Source organism: Nerophis lumbriciformis, linkage group LG27, assembly GCF_033978685.3.
Source record: "Nerophis lumbriciformis linkage group LG27, RoL_Nlum_v2.1, whole genome shotgun sequence".
In the NCBI taxonomy this organism is placed as follows: Eukaryota; Metazoa; Chordata; class Actinopteri; order Syngnathiformes; family Syngnathidae; genus Nerophis; species Nerophis lumbriciformis.
Window position 1 is genome coordinate 13,799,986 of NC_084574.2, and position 24,055 is coordinate 13,824,040.

General features: G+C 38.9%; 1 protein-coding gene across 3 annotated transcripts in view; it reads right to left on the reverse strand.

Annotated features, from left to right (window-relative positions):
- Nucleotides 1-153: 153 nt before the first annotated feature.
- LOC133570131 (uncharacterized) overlaps nucleotides 154-24,055 on the reverse strand; it is a 79,571-nt gene continuing 55,669 nt past the window's right edge. For all 3 annotated transcript variants that reach the window (XM_061922821.2, XM_061922822.2, XM_061922823.2), the window contains 20 exons: nucleotides 23,517-23,647; nucleotides 23,300-23,427; nucleotides 23,093-23,210; nucleotides 20,666-20,884; nucleotides 20,413-20,583; nucleotides 17,063-17,212; nucleotides 16,917-16,981; nucleotides 16,715-16,844; nucleotides 15,151-15,236; nucleotides 14,941-15,070; nucleotides 11,380-11,570; nucleotides 11,193-11,283; nucleotides 10,988-11,117; nucleotides 10,708-10,898; nucleotides 8,037-8,198; nucleotides 7,820-7,956; nucleotides 4,724-4,866; nucleotides 4,557-4,651; nucleotides 4,244-4,484; nucleotides 154-494 (listed from right to left, as the gene is read on the reverse strand). In XM_061922821.2, the coding sequence (XP_061778805.2) occupies nucleotides 412-494; nucleotides 4,244-4,484; nucleotides 4,557-4,651; nucleotides 4,724-4,866; nucleotides 7,820-7,956; nucleotides 8,037-8,198; nucleotides 10,708-10,898; nucleotides 10,988-11,117; nucleotides 11,193-11,283; nucleotides 11,380-11,570; nucleotides 14,941-15,070; nucleotides 15,151-15,236; nucleotides 16,715-16,844; nucleotides 16,917-16,981; nucleotides 17,063-17,212; nucleotides 20,413-20,583; nucleotides 20,666-20,884; nucleotides 23,093-23,210; nucleotides 23,300-23,427; nucleotides 23,517-23,647 (2,792 nt within the window). In that variant the 3' untranslated portion in view covers nucleotides 154-411. The remainder of the gene's footprint in view (nucleotides 495-4,243; nucleotides 4,485-4,556; nucleotides 4,652-4,723; nucleotides 4,867-7,819; nucleotides 7,957-8,036; nucleotides 8,199-10,707; nucleotides 10,899-10,987; nucleotides 11,118-11,192; nucleotides 11,284-11,379; nucleotides 11,571-14,940; nucleotides 15,071-15,150; nucleotides 15,237-16,714; nucleotides 16,845-16,916; nucleotides 16,982-17,062; nucleotides 17,213-20,412; nucleotides 20,584-20,665; nucleotides 20,885-23,092; nucleotides 23,211-23,299; nucleotides 23,428-23,516; nucleotides 23,648-24,055) is intronic.

Sequence of the window (24,055 nt, forward strand, 5' to 3'; positions counted from 1 at the left end):
ATCAGTGTTCAAACCTGACAAACTGTAAGAGTTAAACCAAAAATGTTCGCAGCACAAACGATTGGGATGAGTTTGGAGAGATTTGACAAGGCCAACGTGACACAGGTGTTTGTATGATGCAGGTGATGACACTACAAATGTGGCTGCTGCACAGTCTCAGAAGCAGGACTTTAATATTAAAAAATGTAAGAAGTCAAAAGTACATGAAGTAAATCATTATTGCACACGTAATGGCATCTAAAAGACGTACAGTACATCATAAAATCATGTAAAGATTAATAGCAGTCATTTTTGTTACATGAGAAGAGAGAACGGACCTTGGAGGGCCATGTTGGTGTGTCATTTTAATTTGATCATAAAAAAAAAAAAGAATGTATTCATCAGTCATAGAAAAGATCAGGTGCTGCTCCTTCATTGGCCGACATGCACGGACGCCATGAGGAGGCCCAGGACGAGGAGGAAGAGACGGCCGGGGTCTGCTCTCAGGCGGCCCCCTGCAACAGAAAATATTCACTGGTCAGTTAAACTCTTGCTCTGCACGCACACACATGCTCCATTAGTAGAGATTGTCTGATTAAATCTAACCACATGTGAACTCACTTTTGGTTTTCAACAAGCACATTAAGTCTAATGTAGTTGGCCAAGGGGAAAAGGATATTACCAGAGACAAGGTCAGCTTTACAGATGCCAGGTAGTGCATGTTGGGGTCAACGCTGGCCCTCGGCTTTGTGTTGCCCTTGAACAAAATTTTTTTGTGGTCCCCAATATGGTCTTTAATGTTACTTATTTATTGTTGTTATTATTATTAAATCCCCTAAGGCAGGGGTGTCAAACTCATTTTAGCTCAGGGGCCCCATGGAGGAAAATCTGTGCACACGCGGGCCGGACTTTTAAAATCATGGCATTTTTCATTGTCTTACTTTGGCCAAATATGGAACAAACACATTCTGAAAATATGACAATAAAAATATAGAAAAAATAACGGCAGCGGTAAAGTTTTGATCCATGAATGAAAGAAGAAAGTGAATGAATGTTTATAACTGAATACATTTACATATGCATAAAAATGTATTTTCTTTTGTATTATTTTTTTAAATGAATGAAGTAACGTTTATGACAACCTTTTTCCAAAACACAATATAGAATGTGAGATATAACAGGATAATGCGAACATTTATCATTTGTTTTCAAAACGCTTACAAAAAAGTGGGACCCCAAAAATTTACTGTGGGACCCCATTTTTTATGACTTGATGGGGTCCCTGGGACCCCATTTTGAAAATTCCTAGCGCCAACACTGATGGAGTATTGGTGCGTTGAAAACAGCAGCAGGCGGCTGTGGCCTGTGGGCCGGTTCTAATACTAATCAAATATAATCACAGGGGCCATCCTGCGGGCCCCTTGACTTTGACACATAGGCCCTAAGGGCACACGCCCTCAACCTGACGTCATTGGCCCACATACACGCACACTCAGTATGTGTACATGCACTCAAGACAAATTAGTGGTTGCTTTTAAAAAACATGTAAAATTAAGGTTTTTGCACACGCTCCAAGATTTGTCAGTCATTATTCACTTGAATAGTTTCCCTTTACTTCATAGTACATTTTATTTTATCATCATCATCATTATTATTATTATTATTATTGGTGCATTTAATGTGGGTTGAGTCTCCCCTGTCTTTTAAAATCATTGCAGCTGCTGTTTCGAACTTCAAGGTTCCCTGAATGCACCACATTTACATTTATGTGCCATGAGATGTAAAAGTGAAACTTAAACATAACTTTGTCCAATTCTGCCACAAATAGATGTATTATATTTATGTTTTTTTATTAGGGGTAAATTGTGATTCTTATTTGTAACCATTCTCAATTAATTATATATATATATATTTTTTTTTAATCTCTCCTGTCCAGCCACTCAGGCACACCATATTGTTGATGTAGATGTCCACATCTGCTGTACTGATTTACTTTACAAAAGAGAGGCGTGGGATACCTCTCTTGTTGCCTTATTTGTATTTGACTTTTTAAAAAATGTTTGGGTAAATTTTATTAAACAAAACCAGTTTTTCTTTTGAGTAATTTAGAAATGTATCACAGCTGTTCATCTATTTTAATGGACAAATGTAGTTAATCGTAGAACTGGCAACCAATGTTATTAAAAAGTATTGATTTTGAATCGAGAATCGTTTTGAATCGATAAGCAAATTCTGAATCGGGTTGTTACCACAAAGAATCGAATCAAAAATTCACAACCCTATTTTTAAATATATATATTTTTTTAAATATAATATTTATTAAATTTTGTAGGTTGTATTACACACTCCTAATTTGATTCAAACGACCTTGACAGCAACATTTATTTTACCATTTGAGGATCTATGACAGGGCTATTCGACTACATAATGAACATGGCCACAGTTTCAAGAGTCCAAGGGCCCAGGGGCCAGAAATGTGGATGTTTCGTCAGAAAGTGCCTCCACAGGTTATATTCCTTTGAGACTGTTTACTTAATTGCAGAGTAAACACACCGGCTTTCACACTGCACTGTCAACAACTTCATTGTTCTGCCCTCATTAGTGGATTCCAGTGTGTGCCGCTAGACAGATAGTTAACAGCATGAAGAAAGACAAAAATGTATGTTCCTTCTTTTGAGTTATTTGTTTTTCTTAGTTTTATTTCTATAAACTTCTTCCTTAATTTAGGTGTGTAAGACTTAAAATACAAACATAAAACACAAATTACAAAACTATAACGTCCATTGTGTATTTTACATAAATACATTTGAGATAGGCTCCAGCAACCCCCCGCGACCCCGAAAGGGACAAGCGGTAGAAAATGGATGGATGGACGGAAATCAGAAGGTTGAGTGTTAATACATTCACATAATTAACTATCATGTTTACGCATATAGACATTAAACAACATCCACAGCAAACATTGCGTTATCGCCCTCTACTGGTCAAATTTAGCGCTACATGCATTAAACGAGCTTTGATCGCCAGAAAGTTACGACCACGAATACAAAAGACATCACGAAGTCAGCAATTTCAACACAAAACAAACTACATATCTTTATGCACAATATTTTCGATATTTGCAATTTGTTTAACATTTTTTCAGGGTCAATTTTTGGATGAATGAGTACTCTTCTTCTACTCACCCCACTGCTGCTGCTTCATTGTGACATATATATTTGACTGTTGCCCCCTGCGGGGTGGCGTAAGTACTGCATACATGAGCAACCCTGGTTTGAAAGGTTTCATCAAGCCTATTTGGGTGATGTGGCCAAAAGTCTGACCCCCAGGGAACATGCTTTATCAGTATCATGCTTCCAACTTTGCTTTGAGAAGCTGTGCACGACAAAACATGCTCTTTATAGCCATTAAGTCATTACTTTTTATTTATATAAAAAAATAATCGCAAGTTTTTGCATGAATTTTTGTTTCGTAGCTTAAAGTGTTTTATATATTTTGCTCCTGAGTTAATCTTGCAGATCAATTTGAATGTCTTTTTATTTATTGAGTTTATTAAATTGTATTTTTCAGTATAACATTTTTTTAAAGTTCAAATGAAGATTTTTTTAAATTTACTTCAGGCAAATGTATGCACTTTAAATCTTTTCAGTTACAGACTAAAACTATGTTAATAAAGTCATTTGTTGTAAGTTGATCTGTAGTTTTTTTTGTTTTTTTTAAGTTAATAAGGATACAATGTTATGATGAGGTGTACTTAATAACAATTTTACAGATAAATTATACTATTTATAGTCACGGTGGAGAGTGTGTGTATGGGGGTGGGGAGCGCGAAATGTTTTCTTATTCCTAACAGAACATAACAGAAACAGAAAATAATATGAATATATTGGTAAAAAAATAATGATAAATATAATAAAACATTCTATATAAATTATCCATTCATCCATTTTCTACCGCTTATTTCCCTTTGAAAATCTCAGCTACAATCGGGCGGAAGGCGGGGTACACCCTGGACAAGTCGCCACCTCATCGCAGGGCCAACACAGATAGACAGACAACATTCACACTCACATTCACACAATAGGGCCAATTTTAGTGTTGCCAATCAACTTTTCCCCAGGTGCATGTCTTTGGATATATATAATTACTTATTATTAAAGGATGATCTCACAATTAATTTCAATTGAGTTAATTCAATCATATCACAATGAAATATTTAATTGTATTGATACAACTCCAGAGTGTTACTATTGACAACACTCACCACTGGCATTAGATGGTGAGGGAGAGGCGGTAGTAGAACCAGTCCCGGATCCAGGCGTGACTGTAGGACGAGGGGCGCTTGTGGGGTCAGCTTTGCCTCCCTGAAGCCCCACCCCCAACGTGTCAAGCTCAGACTGTCTCTGGTTCCGAATCCACTCTTGCACCAACGCCTGATTCTCGTAGGACTTCAACTCCGGCAAGTTGGCGTTGAGAAGACCGCGGACGTCATCGACAGTCAGGGCCTGAAACAACACAGGGCCAATGAGCAAGTAAACTTAAGCAAAGTCTGAAGACGAGAGAGGAACCAAACACACCAAAACCACGGATGGATTCAGTGAAATGAAAGTTTCCATATCCATGTTGACGTCGGAGGTCACCAGACTTCGAAGGTAATCCAGCGGCGCTCCCCCTGGAGGTGGGCGTACACAAAGATCAAGTACGTGTTGAAACCTAAGTTATGTATGTAAAAGTGTTTGCGTACCAAGATAAGGCCGCATCAGCTTGTACTCGGATATAGCGACGGTAGAGCGCGTGGTCGTTTCTCCAAAAGCTTCTCTGGCGATGATAAAGAGAGCTTGCTTCTTCTCCAGGGTGCAGATGGATATAATCAAGGTGCTCGCGTTTCTGGAGGAGACACACTCTGGGTTCAGATACCTTGTTTTTGTGACCTCGGCTTACCATCACAGTTCAGCCTTTTACTCACAGACAAAGACAAGACTTGACAAAGGAACATTTCATTTGATTCCAATTGCAGCAGATCTTTGGCTAATATATTTATATTTCTACATTTGTTTTATATCTAAAAATCAATGTGTTCTTGAGTACCGCCAGTAGTACTCATTTAAGAACTCCTCGTACGAACTTTTCATTGTACGAACCACAGACCAAATAAAAATATTTTTTTGTGTAACCACCTTGTCTTAGTGCACAAATGTTTCATTCAACCATTGTGTGCCTCGCACCGCAGCCATTTTGTGCCCGGCAGCACATCCATTGTGGGCGGGCTGATGTACAGTACTGTATAGCGCTTTACATTGTGTTCAAAGATTTATGAATTTAATTGGTTCTTGAACAGGGTTCGTAAATCAGAGGCCTTGTTCACACTGCAGGTAAATTCAAAGTGTTTAGCCCATATGCGACCTGTATCGTACTTTTTTATGGCAGTGTAAACGGTGCAATTCAGAATTTTGCATTTCCAACCAACGTTCCCTCAAATTTTTCATGTGTGTGAGCAAACGCAAAAACTCCCTGAGCATTCAGTGGAGCCCATTTGAGCAACATCAGACGTGCACACTGTGGCTACACCAGCAGCACACCTGTCCCAAACCTGACTAAATAAGTTCAATCTCCATCCATCCATCCATTTTCTACCGCTTGTCCCTTTCGGAGTTGCGGGGGGTGCTGGAGCCTATCTCAGCTGCATTCGGGCGGAAGGCGAGGTACACCCTGGACAAGTCCCCACCTCATCGCAGGGCCAACACAGATAGACAGACAACATCCTCTTATTATTATAATCAAATGACAGCAGTCATTTCCATGAGGTTATTTTCTAATATAATACTAACAGCATTTCATGATTAATATTTATAAATTAAAATTTCTAATAAATAACACTAGAATAAGCACACATTTGATTGGTAAATCATAGTGTAACGACCTGGAATTACAATATATGTGTGGTGTTGGAGTTGTCCGACTTTTTGTGTGGCTGTAAACGCATCACTGGCTAAGTGCCATATGTGCATGTGTTGGCGCAAGTGAGAAAGACCAAGCGGCTGCTGTTGATATAACAAAGTTGGTTTTGGTCCTGGTTTGTACTGCAGAAAATGACGAGTTTTGCTAGATATAATTTTTTTTACTAATGTTTTGATGATGTGTTTATGGCCGACAATAAAGAGTTTTGCTCTGTAAAGTGATCGATGGAATTCATGTCCTCAAAGCGTCTCGACAGACGTTACAATATTTGAACAATGATGACGAAAACTGTTTTCTGTGTCGTGTCCGTGTCGTGTCGAAAATTGTTATGCGCTTATTTTTTTTTTTGATTTTGTGCGTGGCATAGATTTGCCGTGCGCAGAGGACGCTTGAGCAGTGCGCAATTGCACAGGCACGCACCTTAGAGGGAACGTTGTTTCTGACCCAGGCTTTTTTTTTTGTATGTGGAAATAAATCGGAAGTATTCGCAATGCGTCCTCAATGTGAACGCTCCCGCAATCAGGTCACTTTCATCCGACGTGAAGGTCACCAAAAAGTGATAATTATTTGCCAAAATGGATGGTTACAAAATGAATAGTCGACGACGGAGAAGAAAGCAGGGGAAAATATGTTTTAGGAACTCACGTTAAAGTTTTACCACTCTTGTCTCCGACTGCTTGCCCACAGACTCGCTCTTCAAGCAGACATCGAAGCAAATTATGCCGTAAAACTGCCAGAGCCAAAATACTTGTCCTTTTCCTTCTTCATTTTCTGCGCGCAATAATTCAGTTCAGAAAATATTGACTTTGATTGCACAAAACCCTTGAAATGGCCACAAATGCTCCAATACTTAGACCGACTGGAGTAAAAGCCATGTTTTTTTTATGTAAACACTCTAGTGCGTGCGACGTCATGGGGTCAGATTGCAATCACATTAGAAATCACTTCTTTTTTTTTGGTAATGTGAACGTGCACTAAAAAGATCGGATTTGGGAAAAAAATCGGGTTTGGATATTTGCCCTTGCAGTGTAAACGTACCCAAAAAGTTTGAATAGTGAAGCAAATGTCCACATCAGAAAGAATGTAAATACGAATATTGGGTTTCAGGCTCGACGAAACTCCATATTTCAGTGAAGGTTTGTACACTTGGAACAGAATATGTAGAACTATACAGTATGTTTATATAAAACAAACATAACAAGGGTGTGATAAATTAACTATATCTTTATTAATCAGACAAAACAACACCAACGGCAAGTTGAACTGTCAAGCACAAAAGTCTTTTTGGTGCCCTCACAGAAATCACAAAAATCCCTAACTTTACCATTTTGCTACAGTCATACAGTAAATATTTAAAAAAGTAAAATGCACTTAAAGTACATACAGCTGATTCTGATTCCAATTAACATTGGCAAAGGTCCTCTAAAGAGCTTTTCATAAAACATGGTTCCTTAATATATTAACCTGTACTAAAATATGGACTTTCGTCGAGGCTGGTACCCAATATTCATATTTACATTGTTTCTAATGAAGAAATTGACTTCACTATACACATTTTTATATTTACGAACGCTGTTCAAGAACCAATTAGGCTTGTAAAACGAGGCTCTGCTGTGATATACTTATTTTGTGTATAAGTAGCAATTGGGTTTGACACAACACAGTAAACGCCATGAGGCTCAGTTGGTATGGTTAAAAAAAAAGTAACACCTTTTTAATTCCTAGTGTTGAATCAAACGGTCATTTTTAGGATGGCATTCGTGTAGCATACTAAAGCTAACTATTTTGTCGGTGCGCTTGCTCTATTTTGGCGTCCTTGTGCAGGACTAATGACGTATTGTTTATCGTTTATGCACCAGGCACAGGCTGCGTGGTCAGATACCTTAGACTTTGTGGTGAGATACTCTGAAGGACACTCGTGTCCAGGCTACACAGGTTGTCTCCTCCTACGGCGTTCAGCTCCGCCGTGCCCAGCGTGTTCCCGTCCTGACCCAAATATTTGGAGATGATCTCCTCAGCCTGCAAGAGGAGTCACACAAGTCTTCCAGAAGAACAGTCAACCGACTCCATATTGCAGTGCGTTGTCATTTTTAATATACCAGATTGGGGTCCCAGGGCCCGTTGGAAGAATCCATTAGAGAAGAGAGTGTGTCGATTAGGGTGATGGTCCACATGTTGATGTCAGTGATGGTGGCTTGACGTGACGCCGAGCCTAACAAATCCACCTGATTCTCCGGGATGGCTGCGTGGCTGGCGTAAGCCTGCGAGCATCCGTGATTCACACATCAAAATAGTGGAAATGTATCAGAGGTTGTCAAAACATGTCTCTGATGTCGCACAAATCAGTTAATAAAAACTATATCAGAAGGTCAGCTGTTAATGCTCATATTTCCAGTGTTATTCAGCGATACTTTTTTTAATGGTATGGTAAACCATGCACCTGACAACAATAGCAAGAGTTCTTAAAATTCTTGACCTTGGGGCCAACTTTTCCACTACAAAGGGCCCCAGGGTGCACTCAAATATTAACACTGATTTGGTAATCTTACACTTGATTTTAATAGTGTTCAATAATTATATTTAACCTACTTACAGTTTAACAAGATAAACATTGTCAAATAATATCAAATTTGTGTTAATCACAAAGATTATTAACAAGGCTTAGGTCAGGCTGATTACAAAAATACTATTTAAATATCCTGCAAAAAAAGGGACTCATTAAAACTGATAAAAAACATATCAATATAATTACTAAAATTAGTAATCTAACTTAGTTAATAACAAATATATCTGTTTGGTAACACTTTATATTATTTACATATTCACCATTAATTAGTTGCTTATTAACATGCAAATTAGTAACATATTAGCTCTTAATTAGTCATTATTAAGTAGTTATTAATGCCTTATTCTGCATGGCCTTATTATACAAGCAGTAAGCCATTAACTAAGAGTCTTCCTTCAATAACCTCAGAATTATTGCTTATTAGTAACCTAACCCTAACCCCAACCCCAACCCTAACCCTAACCCTTATATGTTCCCCTAGTGTCCAAATAACTCTAAATTAAGTCTTTGTTACTTAGAAAATGTTTCCCATACTAAAGTGTTACCATATGTTTATATAAATGTGTTTCTTAAAGGCCTACTGAAACCCACTACTACCGACCACGCAGTCTGATAGTTTATATATCAATGATGAAATCTTAACATTGCAACACATGCCAATACGGCCGGGTTAACTTATAAAGTGCAATTTTAAATTTCCTGCGAAACTTCCGGTTGAAAACGTCTAGGTATGATGATGTATGCGCGTGACGTCGATGGTTGAGACGGAAGTATTGGGACGCCATTGTATCCAATACAAAAAGCTCAGTTTTCATCGCAAAATTCCACATTATTCTGGACATCTGTGTTGGTGAATCTTTTGCAATTTGTTTAATGAACAATTGAAACTGCAAAGAAGAAAGCTGTAGATGCGATCGGTGTATTAGCGTCTGGCTACAGCAATACAACCAGGAGGACTTTGACTTGGATAGCAGACGCGCTATCCGACGCTAGCCGCCGACCGCATCGATGATCGGGTGAAGTGCTTTGTCGCTCCGTCGATCGCTGGAACGCAGGTGAGTTCGGTGTTGATGAGCAGATGAGGGTTTGCATAGGTGGAGAGCTAATGTTTTTATCATAGCTCTGTCGAGGTCCGTAGCTAAGTTAGATTCAATGGCGTCGTTAGCAACAGCATTGTTAAGCTTCGCCAGGCTGGAAAGCATTAACCGTGTAGTTACAGGTCCACGGTTTAATAGTATTGTTGATTTTCTGTCTATCCTTCCAGTCAGGGGTTTATTTCTTTTGTTTCTATCTGCAGTTAAGCCCGATGCTATCACGTTAGCTTCGTAGCTAAAGTGCTTCACCGATGTATTGTCGTGGAGATAAAAGTCACTGTGAATGTCCATTTCGCGTTCTCGACTCTCATCAGAGGATATAGTATCCGAGGTGGTTTGAAATACAAATCCGTGATCCACAATAGAAAAAAGAGAGAGTGTGGAATCCAATGAGCCCTTGTACCTAAGTTACGGTCAGAGCGAAAAAAGATGCGTCCTGCACTGCACTCAAATACTTCACTCTCACGTTCCTCATCCACGAATCTTTCATCCTGGCTCAAATTAATGGGGTAATCGTCGCTTTCTCGGTCCCAATCGCTCTCGCTGCTGGTGTAAACAATGGGGAAATGTGAGGAGACTTTCAACTTGTGACGTCACGCTACGTCCGGTACAGGCAAGGCTTTTTTTTTATCAGCGACCAAAAGTTGCGAACTTTATCGTCGTTGTTCTATACTAAATCCTTTCAGCAAAAATATGGCAATATCGCAAAATGATCAAGTATGACACATAGAATGGATCTGCTATCCCCGTTTAAATAAAATAAAATCATTTCAGTAGGCCTTTAATTAACTGTCAATAAAATTAAAATGCAAATGGAAATACAGCTTTACCACTTTAGTCATAATTTCTGCGCTTGAGGAAACTTATCTGACTTTAGCTCCTGACTTCTTCTGTTTGTTTGATATTGTCATTACTGCCACAAGTGGTGGAAAAGTGTATTACAATTGAGTACCCCTGCGACTCATATGGACCACAGCTGAGAAACATATTTTTTTGGCGGCCCTCTAGCTCGCGTTCCAACAGTGGTTAGGAAATACTGAACAAATAAGATATTTAGAAGTGGTTCTTTTTGAAGCATGTGCTATAAAGTTTGGCAGGTGCCTACTGTACCTCTCGCAGCTTTTCCAGAACAATCTGAAGGTACTCGTCCTGGTCCACCTTGTCCGTGATGGCGGCCAGGTTTCCCCGGACGGTGTCAGCGCTGAGGCAGCAGTTGAACTGGTTGATGTCGTCATAGTCGAAGGGGAAGGTCTCCTCAGCGATGGTCACTTGGGTGATATTGCCCACGGTGCACTCGTTAGCTACAGCAGCGACAAAGAACAAAGGCTGAGAACGTGGCCTTGGCAGAAGCGCATGTAAAAAGTCATGTGAGGAAGAAAAAGGGACAGACCGACTGATCGCTTGACCTTGTTTTGATTGGACATTCTAATGGCCGTCTTCAAGCTCTTCAGCTTCTGTCGATCCACGCGCATTCGCCTGAGAGCTTTCAGGAAGTCCTTCAGGAAACTCCGCTTTGTTGTCTTCACCAGAAAAAGAGCACAGACACATAAACACTAACCCTGTACATCAAACAAATACAGACATTGGCTAAGTACTTTGTCAAAGTTTTTGTAGAAGTTAGAAGTCAGAAAAAGAGGCAACAGTCCAAGATCCTCTAAGGTGGCTTTGGTCCATGTTGATGGAGGACTGGATACAAAAAAATACAAAAAAGTGTTCTCATCTCATTCAAAATACACCAGTACATCAAAAGTTTACTGCGGACTATCCTTGTCGCTGTCGTACCCGAGTGGCGTGTTCCCGCTCTGCAGGAGAGTTTCCACGGCAGCGACTTGATCGGCCGTGAGGTCTGAGCATTGCTGCAGCTTGTCCAGGATGGATGAGTTGGAGGTGCTGATGTAGGAGCCCTCCAGAATGCAGCACATGTTTCCTAGCACCGATATGTGGTCATTGGTCAAGCTGGTGCTGGTGATGGCCTTGGAAGAAGCAGTGATATAAGACATATGACATAAGACTTCCACGTTCTTGTGAAGAGATTCATTTTAAACTCCGCTTAAAGTAAGGAAACTAGGATTTTACACAGAAAGGAAGTACATCCAAGCCTCGGCTGACCCACAACCAGGGCCGCCCCAGGCTAAATTGAAGTCTCTGGCGGAATTTTATTTGGAGCCAAATCCCTATTTACAAAAAACATTCACACTTTTGTTTTTAAATCAAATTTGAATTCAATTTAATGCATGTTTCATACAAAATATCTTTATGGGGATCATATTGTTTTTGGTAGCTGATTTGTTTAAAAGTTAAAGTTAAAGTACCAATGCAGCCTCAGCTCTTCTGATGCCAACCTCCTCTCCCCACCACTCAGAACCAAGCTCCGGAGCTGGGGTGATAGAGCCTTCTCCATCGCTGCTCCCACCCTCTGGAACTCTCTCCCCAAACCCATCCGTGACTGCTCAGACCTTCCTACCTTCAAAAGCCTTCTCAAAACACACCTCTTCAGATCTGCTTTTAACCTGTGATTAGGGTTCTGTGTCTTGTAATGTCCCGTCTTGGAAATGTCCAGTGTTATTATGTATTTTACAATGCACTGCTTTTATATTTCCTGTATTATATATTATTACTTTGAACTGTTTTAAATTTAAATTTTTTATCCTGTAAAGCAGGGGTCCCCAAACTTTTTGACTCGGGGGCCACAAATATGATTTGCCTGAGCGGCTAGGAGACACCAAGAGTAACAAGCGGTAAAAAATGGATTAGTAAGGAAAGATTAAAAAAAATAAATAAATAAATAAATAAAAAATAAAAAAAAATAATAAAATAAAAAAATAAAAATAAAATTACTTGGGACTTCCTGTGGGCCGTAGTTTGGGGGCCCCTGCTGTAAAGCGTCTTTGAGTACACCAAAAAGCGCTATACCAAATAAAATGCATTATTATCATTAATATTATTATTAATGATAGTCACACGCACACTAGGTGTGGTGAAATTTGTCCTCTGCATTTGACCCATCCCCTTGTTCACCCCCCGGGAGGTGAGGGGAGCAGTGGGCAGCAGCGGTGGCCGTGCCCGGGAATAGTTTTTGGTGATTTAACCCCCAATTCCAAACCTTGGTGCTGAGCGTCAAGCAGGGAGGCAATGGGTCCCATTTTTATAGTCTTTGGTATGACTCGGCCAAGGTTTGGACTCACAACCTACCGATATCAGGGCGGACACTCTAGCCACAAGGCCATCACATTTGAATTCAATTTAATGCATGTTTCATACCAAATACCTTTATGGGGATTATATTGTTTTTGGTAGCTGATTTGTTACTGCAAAATAACGCATAATTAAAACAATGTACAAACCTCCCTAACTTTTTTGGGGGAATTCTGCCTACCACTCAAAATCCCTATGTAAGACAAAAACACATTTGTTTTTCTTTTTTTTTTTAATGCAATCTAACTCATAGGAGGTGACTAACAATGCAGCTAATGGGAGTACGCTATTCCACCCATCAAGCCCTCTAAAGAAACATTGAAAAACTGCCAACAATACGACATTTACATCTCGTGGCCTGAATATTACCGATAGCGATATTGTTGTTATAAGCGCTAACGCAGACAAAACTATTTTTGGCGGCGCTTCTACCGTATTTTTCGGAGTATAAGTCGCACCTGCCGAAAATGCATAAAAAATAAGGAAAAAAACCATATATAAGTCGCACTGGAGTATAAGTCGCATTTTTTGGGGAAATCTATTTGATAAAACCCAACACCAAGAATAGACATTTGAAAGGCAATTTAAAATAAATAAAGAATAGTGAACAACAGGCTGAATAAGTGTACGTTATATGAGGCATAAATAACCAACTGAGAACGTGCCTGGTATGTTAACGTAACATATTATGGTAAGAGTCATTCAAATAACTATAACATATAGAACATGCTATACGTTTACCAAACAATCTGTCACTCCTAATCGCTAAATCCCATGAAATCTTATACGTCTAGTCTCTTACGTGAATGAGATAAATAATATTATTTCATATTTTACGCTAATGTGTTAATAATTTCACACATAAGTCGCTCCTGAATATAAGTCGCACCCCCGGCCAAACTATGAAAAAAACGGCGACTTATAGTCCGAAAAATACGGTACATCCATTGACATTCTGAGCTGCTACATCGCCCCCGAGTTGGTAAAAAGTAATTCTAAACTATAAATCATGCTTCTCACCTGGATAGTAGAAGGTTGTGGCCATAAACCGAGAAGTTTGTAAATTTTACATTCAACTTGGACCCGGAAATGGCAAGAAAGGCACGAAAAGACGCTCGTTTATGAAGATTATGAAAAATTCTTCATCTGAACGGGAATATATAAACGTCCCATCACTTGGCATACTAGTGGGAGCAGACATTGTACAGTAAGTGATTGTTTAATTATATTCGTAGTTTGTATTTCTTGTTTAGCACTTTAGCAATGCTGCTACATGATACTGAGTGTTTCACCAAAGCTGGATTTGTTTAGCATACAGCTTCTAAAACTTGTAGCTCATCTTCCTTATATTCAAGCTAAAAAATATAAGGTTCGGGATCATCATTCGTTCCAAAATAGTCTTTGTTGTCTTTCACGAAGTCTGCCGTGGGTAGTAGTGCTGTTGTTGTTGAAGGGTAAAACAAACGTTGTGATGCGTCTGTGAAATAATACGCCGTCGTATGTTTAAAATGTAACGTAAATATTACATGTTATTATGAATGTGCCAGTTACTACATTAAATATATCCTTATAGTGTGGTATAAAAAAAGACTTTTGAATGTTTTTTTAGAGCGTTTTACAGACGAAATAGAGCGACTCTAATTGGCTCCATTGTTAGCTGACTTTTGCTAGCGTTTATTTACGAGTTACTGTAGAAATGCATAAAAAAGAAAACATATGTGTTCTTGTCTTATAAAAATGGGACCCATTACCTCCCTGCTTGACACTCAGCATCAAGGGTTGGAATTGGGGGTTAAATCACCAAAAATGATTCCCGGGCACGGCCACCGCTGCTGCTCACTGCTCCCCTCACCTCCCAGGGGGTGATCAAGGGTGATGGGTCAAATGCAGAGAATAATTTCGCCACACCTAGTGTGTGTGTGGCAATCATGGGTACATGAGTGCATTTCCCTTTTAACCTCAACCAATGTGATTATGTGAGGAAATTTGTGGTATAATTTAACATGAAGTGCCATGTCATTCATTAATTGACATTTTACAAATGATGCCTCCCCATGAGTCGCAGTGCCCTACACACGCCACAGGATCTGCGTATAAGGAGGGGCGGCCCCTGCCCACAACTTCTCTAAATTTTGTCTCCGCACTCACCAGGCAGCTCCTGGCGTTAGAAAACAATTCATCCCTTTTGTAGCGGAGCTCTGGGGAGAATACGGAGAAGTCTGCCTCCGACAGCTCCTCAAAGTATGACTTGCAGCTGGCCAGCGGCACCAAGGAATAGCTGCAGAGGGAAAATATTAACCCAACATGAGCACTGCATACAAGCCAGAGTCAGGATGAAGATAATAATGATGTACTTACTTGTAATACAGCAGCACATCTGGAGGGTAAAGGTCAAAACTGGTGACATCTGCCTCCTCTCTGATGTGGTTGTACATGCAGGTTAGCTGTTTGTTGGACAGAAAACATTTTCAGGTTTGTATTTAAATGTGTGGCCAGAATATGACCTACATATTATTTTTTTTAAAGTAACTTTGACCCAACATGTTTTAAGACAGTATATGTGGAGAAAGTTGAATACGCTTTTTCAGGCTATTTAATGAGAAACGTCTACAAACTTGACTGCATGTACACTTTTAATACATTGTTAAAGGAAACAATTCTTGTTTTATGGAGAATAACCCAATTTATTTTGAATGATATCAGCAGAGCCAAAGGTCAAAGGTTATCAGCGCATCACCTGTCCACCAGCCTCAGTTTTCCTTGTCTGACAAAGAACACTATTGATTTTAGAGTATTGCTCTATAACACTTGTGATGCATATAATGGCTCAATATTTAAATAGGGCTATCTATTTAGTATGGGTGTGAATCTTTGAGCATCTAAAAATTGGATCCGATTCGGATTCCTGGGGTGACGATTCGATTTAAACCGATTCTCGCAATGTATTATTTGGTACAATAATTATAATGAAACTTTTTCAAAACAGGTTACAGGTTAGAACATCTCCTTCTGGTTGCATGGAGATGGCCTAAAAATATATTTATTAAAAATGTATTTTTATTTTGTTCGTGTTTTTTAAAATATTTTTTGCAAAGACAGAAATGTTTTTTTAAATACATTTAAAAAAATTGATAATGGATTTTGAATCGGGATGAATATAAATCGATTGAATGGATTATTAAGTGCATCCCTACTAATTAGTAGAAGTGGGAATCTTTGGGAATTGCATGATTCGATTCAATTCAAATTCAAAATTGATTCTCAATTCAACATGATTTTTGTAGTTTAATAATTGGCATATAAATTATAATAGAACATTTTCAAAACAGGTTAATTTTTTGCTGCTGACATCCAACTTATACACGCAGTGTTGGCCTAAAACACGTCTTTTTAAAAAAAGTTTTTTTTACATGTTATTTAAAAAAATACCAGAATGTTAATCAATCTAATAAAAGAAAAAAAAGAGCAGCCCCAACTCCAACCCAATCATAGCTTTATAATCCTTAGAATTGACATTTACAAAGCAACTAAGAAGACTTACAAATACAATGATAAAAAAAGAAAACTAAAAATGAATAAAAGCAAAAGTATCAATAATAATAATAATATGATCAATAATAGTTGTTAAATGTTTTTAATCAAAAAATTATTGTATAATTTTTATACATTTGCGAAAAAAAGAACACCATTAATTTTTTTTTTAATCGATTTTCCAAAATTATGAATCTATTTACAATCGGAAATGATAATTACTTCCAATTTGGATGCGAATATATTTCTTAGAGCAACCCTATTAATTAAGCATTAAGAATTGTGGCTGCAATTTAATTTCATTCAGTAGAGTTAATTGAGAATCTGTCGAGGAGTTCCAATGTAATCCTGCCAAGACAAATCCCAAAGTTAGCATAACTTTCTCTCTCACCTGCGTCTCCACGAGAGTGACCTTGTTGGTGCCTCTCCTGCGGCACGCTTTGATTAGCGCGTTCACTTGCGACCTTTGAAAAGTCCTCACTGCGGTGCACGTGAAGCCTTGCAGCACAGATGACGACAAACTGCATACAAACGTGCACTGTCGGTCATCCTAATATTTGAAGACGAACAGAAAAACAAACCTACGAACTCACTTGTCCGGACTTCCTAGCGTTTCCGTCGCTGTTAGGTTGGCTACCACCTCAAAGAAGAGCTCAGCCTATAACAACAACAAAACATCATAATAAGACGTGTACAGTAGCAACTATTGTGAAAGTGTTTTTATTTCAGGATCTCCCACCTGCGTGCGTCTCCATTTCTTCCTGTTGAGCTTGCCAATAATGTTCTCATTTGAGCTAAAGTCCAGCAGCAGAATGGGAGGGATCTCCGTTGCCAAATCGTCCGGAACGTTCTCTATGATAACGTCACTATTGCTGTTGACTAAGATGATCTAGGGGAAAACAGATAACACCATCAAGTAAACTCCAGGATAGTGATACAGTTTACTAACCCGTCTATTTGCGAACTTTTCGTTTTATAAACTTTTCGGTTTAGCCAAATATGTATTTACATGTACAACTTTCTCTGATGCTGCCACAGAAAGACGTGTTTTATGCCACTCCTTTTTGGTCTCATTTTGTCCACCAAACGTTTTATGTTGTGCGTGAATGCACAAAGGTGAGCTTTGTTGAGGTTATTGACTTGTGTGGAGTGCTTATCAGACATATTTGGTCAATCCATGACTGCAAGCTAATCGATGCTAACATGCTATTTAGGCTAGCTGTATGTACATACTATATTGCATCATTATGCCTCGTTTGTAGGTATATTTAAGCTCATTTAATTTCCTTTACTTGTGTGCTCTGTGTATTTAATTTATATTTGCATATCTCATGACACATTGTCTGTATGTAATATTGCCTGCATTTCTGTTGTTCCAGACCACAGCAAACTTTACCCAGCTTGCTAAGATTGTAATAAATCCATTAGAAGAAGACAGCCTGCCGTTTCCTTTAACTTGGACACACACATCTATACCTTTGGCCATTCTCAGCCAGTAATTTCCAGAAGTTATCTCATCCTGTGAGAAGCCTCCATTTTACAAATGATTTTCAATGCTGCAAAAACGTGTAAAATGAAAATTAAAATACAACATTTCTGTCAACGAAGATTTGCGTCAGCCTTGGATAGTAGGCTAATATAGCTAATATAGACACTTACATCATGTGTTGCCTTCATTATAACACTTATACAAGGCTTTTAATTTTTTGCGGCTCCAGACAGATTTTTTTGGTATTTTTGGTCCAATATGGCTCCTTCAACATTTTGGGTTGCCGACCCCTGTCTTAGCGCTTCAGTGTGTGTGCCTTTTTTGTATTTTTTCGCCTTTTGACGCGTTTTGTCCATTTTGCTGACTCAATATGACGACAGACTAACGTGGAAAAGAGTGCTAAAAACGTTTTAGCAAGGATTACAATAATGCCGCTTACGAGTATGGAAGAATAGATGAAGCAGACTTCGAACCACAGCAAGTTTTAATTGTTATGAGACCTGACTTTTCTGGAAAAATATGCCAAAGCAGACTTATTTCACAGCGGAGGAGACAAGCTACCTCTCGTTCAGTGGGACCTCTTCCCGCACACACACACACACACACACACACACACACACACACACACACACACACACACACACACACACACACACACACACACACTCGGCCCCTTTTCCACTCCTTTCCTTCTCTCCCTATGTCTGTCTGCTGCTTTCTCATCATCTCCTCCTTTGGCCGATGTTATAGCATGTGGATTCTATTTTTCTAAATGTATTATTGTAGTAATATGGTTGTTTAAGTTAAGGATTTTTGTGATTTCTGATCGATTGTGAGAGCACCAAAAGGACTTCTATTTGTATGGCAGTGCATATAGGACAGACGCTTGTAGTAATATGGTTGTTAAAGTTAAGGATTTTTGTGATTTCTGCTCGATTGTGAGGGCACCAAAAGGACATCTGTTTGTATGGCAGTACATACAGGACAGACGCTTGCAGTTATTGTTGTTTTGGCTTGATAACAAAAAGAAAGTTGATCCATCAGCCCCTTGTTAAGTTTGTTTGATATACAGTATCGTATAGAACGTTATATCATGTTCACTTAAGTATGGAATTTTGTTGAGGATAAAAACCCATTATTCATATTTACATTGTTTGTTATGGAGAAAAATGCTTCACTATACAAACTTTTCTATTAACAAATCCTGTTTAATAATCAATTAAGTTTGTAAATCGAGGTTCCACTGTGATAATTTAGAACTGTCAAATCAACAGGTTAATTCGGAATCAAGTATCAGAATATCCTAATAGTCTTAGTGCTGTGCAATATAGAAGACAATTAACTTTTAATTAATTGGTCCTCTTCATGGGAAAATACTGACAGAACAGTCCACTGACATAAAGTATTATGCACACTGCAGGAAGTTTCCTTTTCACTGAAGCACTTCCTTCTCAAAATAGCGCATTCTTAACACAAAATAAGTAACAGGTCCGCATAAATGTGGATAAATGTTAGTTTACACAAACATGATGTTAAAGGTGTTTAACAATTGGTTTAACGCAGTCTGTGCATCTTTTCTTCTTTGTTAATGCAAAATGAATCCAGATTATTATCGATGAAAAAAAAAGTATAAGCTCTGTTTCTTCCTACTCCTTTTCGGACATGTTGTAATGAGAAAATGGAAATATGTGGCGTACCATATTATAACTGTATAAGGGTTGTATGGTATACCGGTATTTGTATAGTACCGCGATACTTAATCATATTCAGTACTATACCGCCTCTGAAAAGTACCGGTCCATAATGATACCGAGTACAGTATCTAGTCGATACTACTATGGCATCACAATATCTTCTTTTGTTTTTTTGAAATGTAAATTATGTTTATAAAGGAAATATGTCCCTGGACACATGAGGACTTTGAATATGACCAATGTATGATCCTGTAATGACTTGGTATCGGATTGATACCCAAATTTGTGGTATCATCCAAAACTAATGTAAAGTATCAAACAACAGAAGAATAAGTGATTATTGCATTTTAACAGAAGTGTAGATAGAACATGTTAAAAGAGAAAGTAAGCAGATATTAACAGTAAATGAACAAGTAGATTAATAATTCATTTTCTACCACTTGTCCTTAATAATTTTGACAAAATAATAGAAATGATAGAAGAATAGAAAATGACACAATATGTTACTGCATACGTCAGCAGCAAAATTAGGAGCCTTTGTTTGCTTACTTACTAATAAAAGGCAAGTTGTCTTGTATGTTCACTATTTTATTTAAGGACAAACTTGCAATAGGAAACATATGTTTAATGTACCGTAAGATTTTTTTGGTTAAAATAAAGCCAATAATGCAATTTTTTGTGGTCCCCTTGACTTAGAAAAGTATCGAAAAGTATCGAAATAATTTTGGTACCAGTACCAAAATATTGGTATCGGGACAACACCAAATTGTATGTATGTTTAAAATAAATTAAAAACATAGCCATTAGTGTAAATAATTGAAATTAATCCACAACCACCCTGTGATTAATGTGACTAAAAATTATATCGCTTGACAGCACTATTAGGAATCCATTAAAGTGTCATACCTGCGACACAAAGACCTGGTGGATGATTGGCGAGGCTGTCAAGAGGTGCGACAGGAATGAGGGGTTCTGGGATGCGCTGATCAACTGAGAGCTGCTGATGTTGCTGAAGATATTTGCGGGTATGCCGATGATAAGAGAGCCCAGATTAATTAGTGACGATGCATTATTGATCTGTTAGAAAAAAAGAAGACATCATGTTGGCGGTGACGTCACACATTTAAACCAAGTGAGGTCTATAATCCGAAGAGGACACCTGAATGAGCCCGGAGGATATGAGAGACAGAATAATGGCCTTGGCCTGGCCTTCATTCCAGTCGGACACTATGGCAAGGGTGTCCAGGGAAGCATGTAGGTCTTCGGGTTTGACGCTTTGGAGCTGGCCCTGGGAAATGCCGGCGCTTTCACGGCCGAGGGCTGCGATGGCTGAAGCGTCAATCGTGTTCCCAAAGTTACTCGCCAAAGCAGAAGACACCTGTCATGATTTCATTTAAAAATTTCACAAACATTAGTAAGCTCAAAACAGACATTTTGTATAATTTTTCACAGAACCAGCAGTTCCTACATTTTTAATAACATGACTTGGGCACGCTTTGATCATAATGCCTCAAAGATCAAGAATTATAGAAGTCTTAAATATTCCATGAAGTGCACTGTTGGGGCACCCACTGGACGAGTGGTTAGCACGGGGGTCAGCAACCCGCGGCTCTAGATCTTTAGCGCCGCCCTAAGGGCTCCCTGGACCTCTTTCAGAGATGTGTGAAAATGGAAAAAGATGAATAAAAAAATAAGTGAAGTGAATTATATTTATATAGTGCTTTTCTCTAGTGACTCAAAGCGCTTTACATAGTGAAACCCAATATCTAAGTTACATTTAAACCAGTGTGCGTGGCACTGGGAGAAGGTGGGTAAAGTGTCTTGCCCAAGGACACAATGGCAGTGACTAGGATGGCGGAAGCAGGAATCGAACCTGCAACACTCAAGTTGCTGGCACGGCCGCTCTACCAACCGAGCTATGCCGCCCCAAAACATATTTTTTGTTTTAATATATTTTCTGTGGGAGAACAAACATGACACAAACCTTCCTAATTGTTAGAAATCCCACTGTTTATGTTATACATGCTTCACTGATGAGAGTATTTGGCAAGCACAGTTTTGTCCTACTAATTTCAGCGATCCTTGAACTCAACGTAGTTTGTTTACATGTACAACTTTCTCCGATGCTGCCACAGAAAGACGTGTTTTATGCCACTCATTCTTTGTCACATTTTGTCCACCAAACGTTATATGCTGTGCGTGAATGCACAAAGGTGCGCTTTGTTGATTTTATTGATTTGCTGGAGTGCTTATCAGGCCTATTTAGTCAATCCATGACTGCAAGCTAATCTATGCTAACATGCTATTTAGGCTAGCTATATGTACTTATTGCATCATTATGCCTCGTTCGTAGGTATATTTGAGCTCATTTAATTTCCTTTACTTATGTCCTCTGTGTATTTAATTTATTATTGCATGTCTCATGAAACATTATCTGTATGTAAAATAGGCTGCATATCTGATAGTTGTTTGTGTGCCATGTTGTTCCAGTCCACAGCGAACGTTACGCAGCTTGCAAAGATTGTCATAAATCCATTAGAAGAAGACGTTTCCTTTAACTTGGACACACACATCTATACCTTTGGCCATTCTAAGACAGTCATTTCCAGAAGTTATCTCATCCTGTGAGAAGCCTCCATTTTATTAATGTTTTCCAATATTGTAAAAATTAGTAAAATAAAAATTTAAATACAACATTTCTGTCAACGAAGATTTGCGTCAGCCTTTGATAGTAGGCAAATATTGCTAATTATTCACTTACATCATGTGTTGTCTTCATTATAACACTTATGTAAGGCTTTTAATTTTTTGTGGCTCCAGACAGATTTTTTTTTTGTATTTTTAGTCCAATATGGCGCTTTCAACATTTTGGGTTGCCGACCCCTGGCTTAGCATCTTAGCCTCACAGTCAAGACGTCAAGGGTTAAAATTTCTATCTCTCCATGGAGTTTGCATGTTTGTCTGGTGTGTGTATGGATTTTCTAATCAAGAATAGATCGTCCAGAACCTAAGGGTTGGTTGTTCAAACCCTGCTCCCTCCATTCCAGTCACTGCTGTTGTGTCCTTGGGCAAAACACTTCACCACCACTGATGTATGAATGTGAATTAATAGGGGTCAGATAAGTCCGTTGGCGCAAATTAAAGTTAAAAGTTAAAGTACCAATTATTGTCACACACACACTAGGTGTGGTGAAATTTGTCCTCTGCATTTGACCCATCCCCTTGTTCACCCCCTGAGAGGTGAGGGGAGCAGTGAGCAGCAGCGGTGGCCGCGCCCGGGAATCATTTTGGTGATGTAACCCCCAATTCCAACCCTTGATGTTGAGTGCCAAGCAGGGAGGTAATGGTTCACATTTTTATAGTCTTTGGTATGACTCGGGTTTGAACTCACAACCTACCGATCTCAGGGCGGACACTCTAACCACCAAATTGCCAGCCAGTTTTCTGTCAGGCTCCAAATGTAGCCTACCAATGTGTGAATGTAGACTGAATGAATAATGGGTTCTCAGTGTCAAGCGTTTGTAACAAACATTTCCTCCAGAAAAGCACAGCCCGAGTCTTATTTCTACACAATACTGGAGCTCACCTGGGGGTCCAAGTTGGTGCAGAGGGTGGTCAGGTTGTAAAGAATTATCATGGTCTCGTCTGCTGACAACTGGCTGAAGGCCGTCCCCGGCGCAAAGCAACGAAACTGCAGTGGAAGGCTACCAAAATGGCCAAAATGCACAATCATTATTTCATTTGACATGGTTTATTTCTGTGCTTGCATCAAAGTTAATATGTGTTTACTCACAGTAGAGGGTTGAAGTTGTTGTCCTGGTTGTATAGCAGCTCTGTGTAGTAGCTGGTGACATTGACAGGCACAGTAGTTTGGTTGAAGATGGCGATGTTCCGGAGGTCCACGGTGAACACCTGAAGAACCTGGAGAAAAGAGGTAAATAATGTTTAAATGTATAGTAATATAGCTTACAAAGGATACATGCACTAAGTAAAAACAATCCTTGAAGTACCTCTGCTGATCCGAATGTGAAAAGCAAATCGTGCAAACTGATGAAGTCAATGAAGGGTCCGATGTAGTCCGCGAACCAGGCTGTCGAGTTCAGGTCTGGGTCGCTTGCGTCATAACACCGTGGCTCTGTCGCTTTAATGACAATTTTAAAGATGACATTATTGGAGGGTTGAATTCACAATAAACATTTTTTACTGTGGACAATTTGATTCCAGATGAAGGAATGACAATCTCTGTGCTAAAGGGTTAACATTAGAATATTAGCGCAAAAATGTGAACTACATTTGCTTTGTTAGCTAACCAAAAGCAAAAGCTGCAATACTATGTTATTAATACGTTTTTCAATCTCAACTTGCAAATTTCAATAAAACATTGAGTAAGTAAATCAATTACTGTATTTTTCGGACTATAAGTCGCAGTTTTTTTAATAGTTTGGCCGGGGGTGCGACTTATACTCAGGAGCGACTTATGTGTGAAATTATAAACACGTTACCGTAAAATATCAAATAATATTATTTAGCTCATTCACGTAAGAGACTA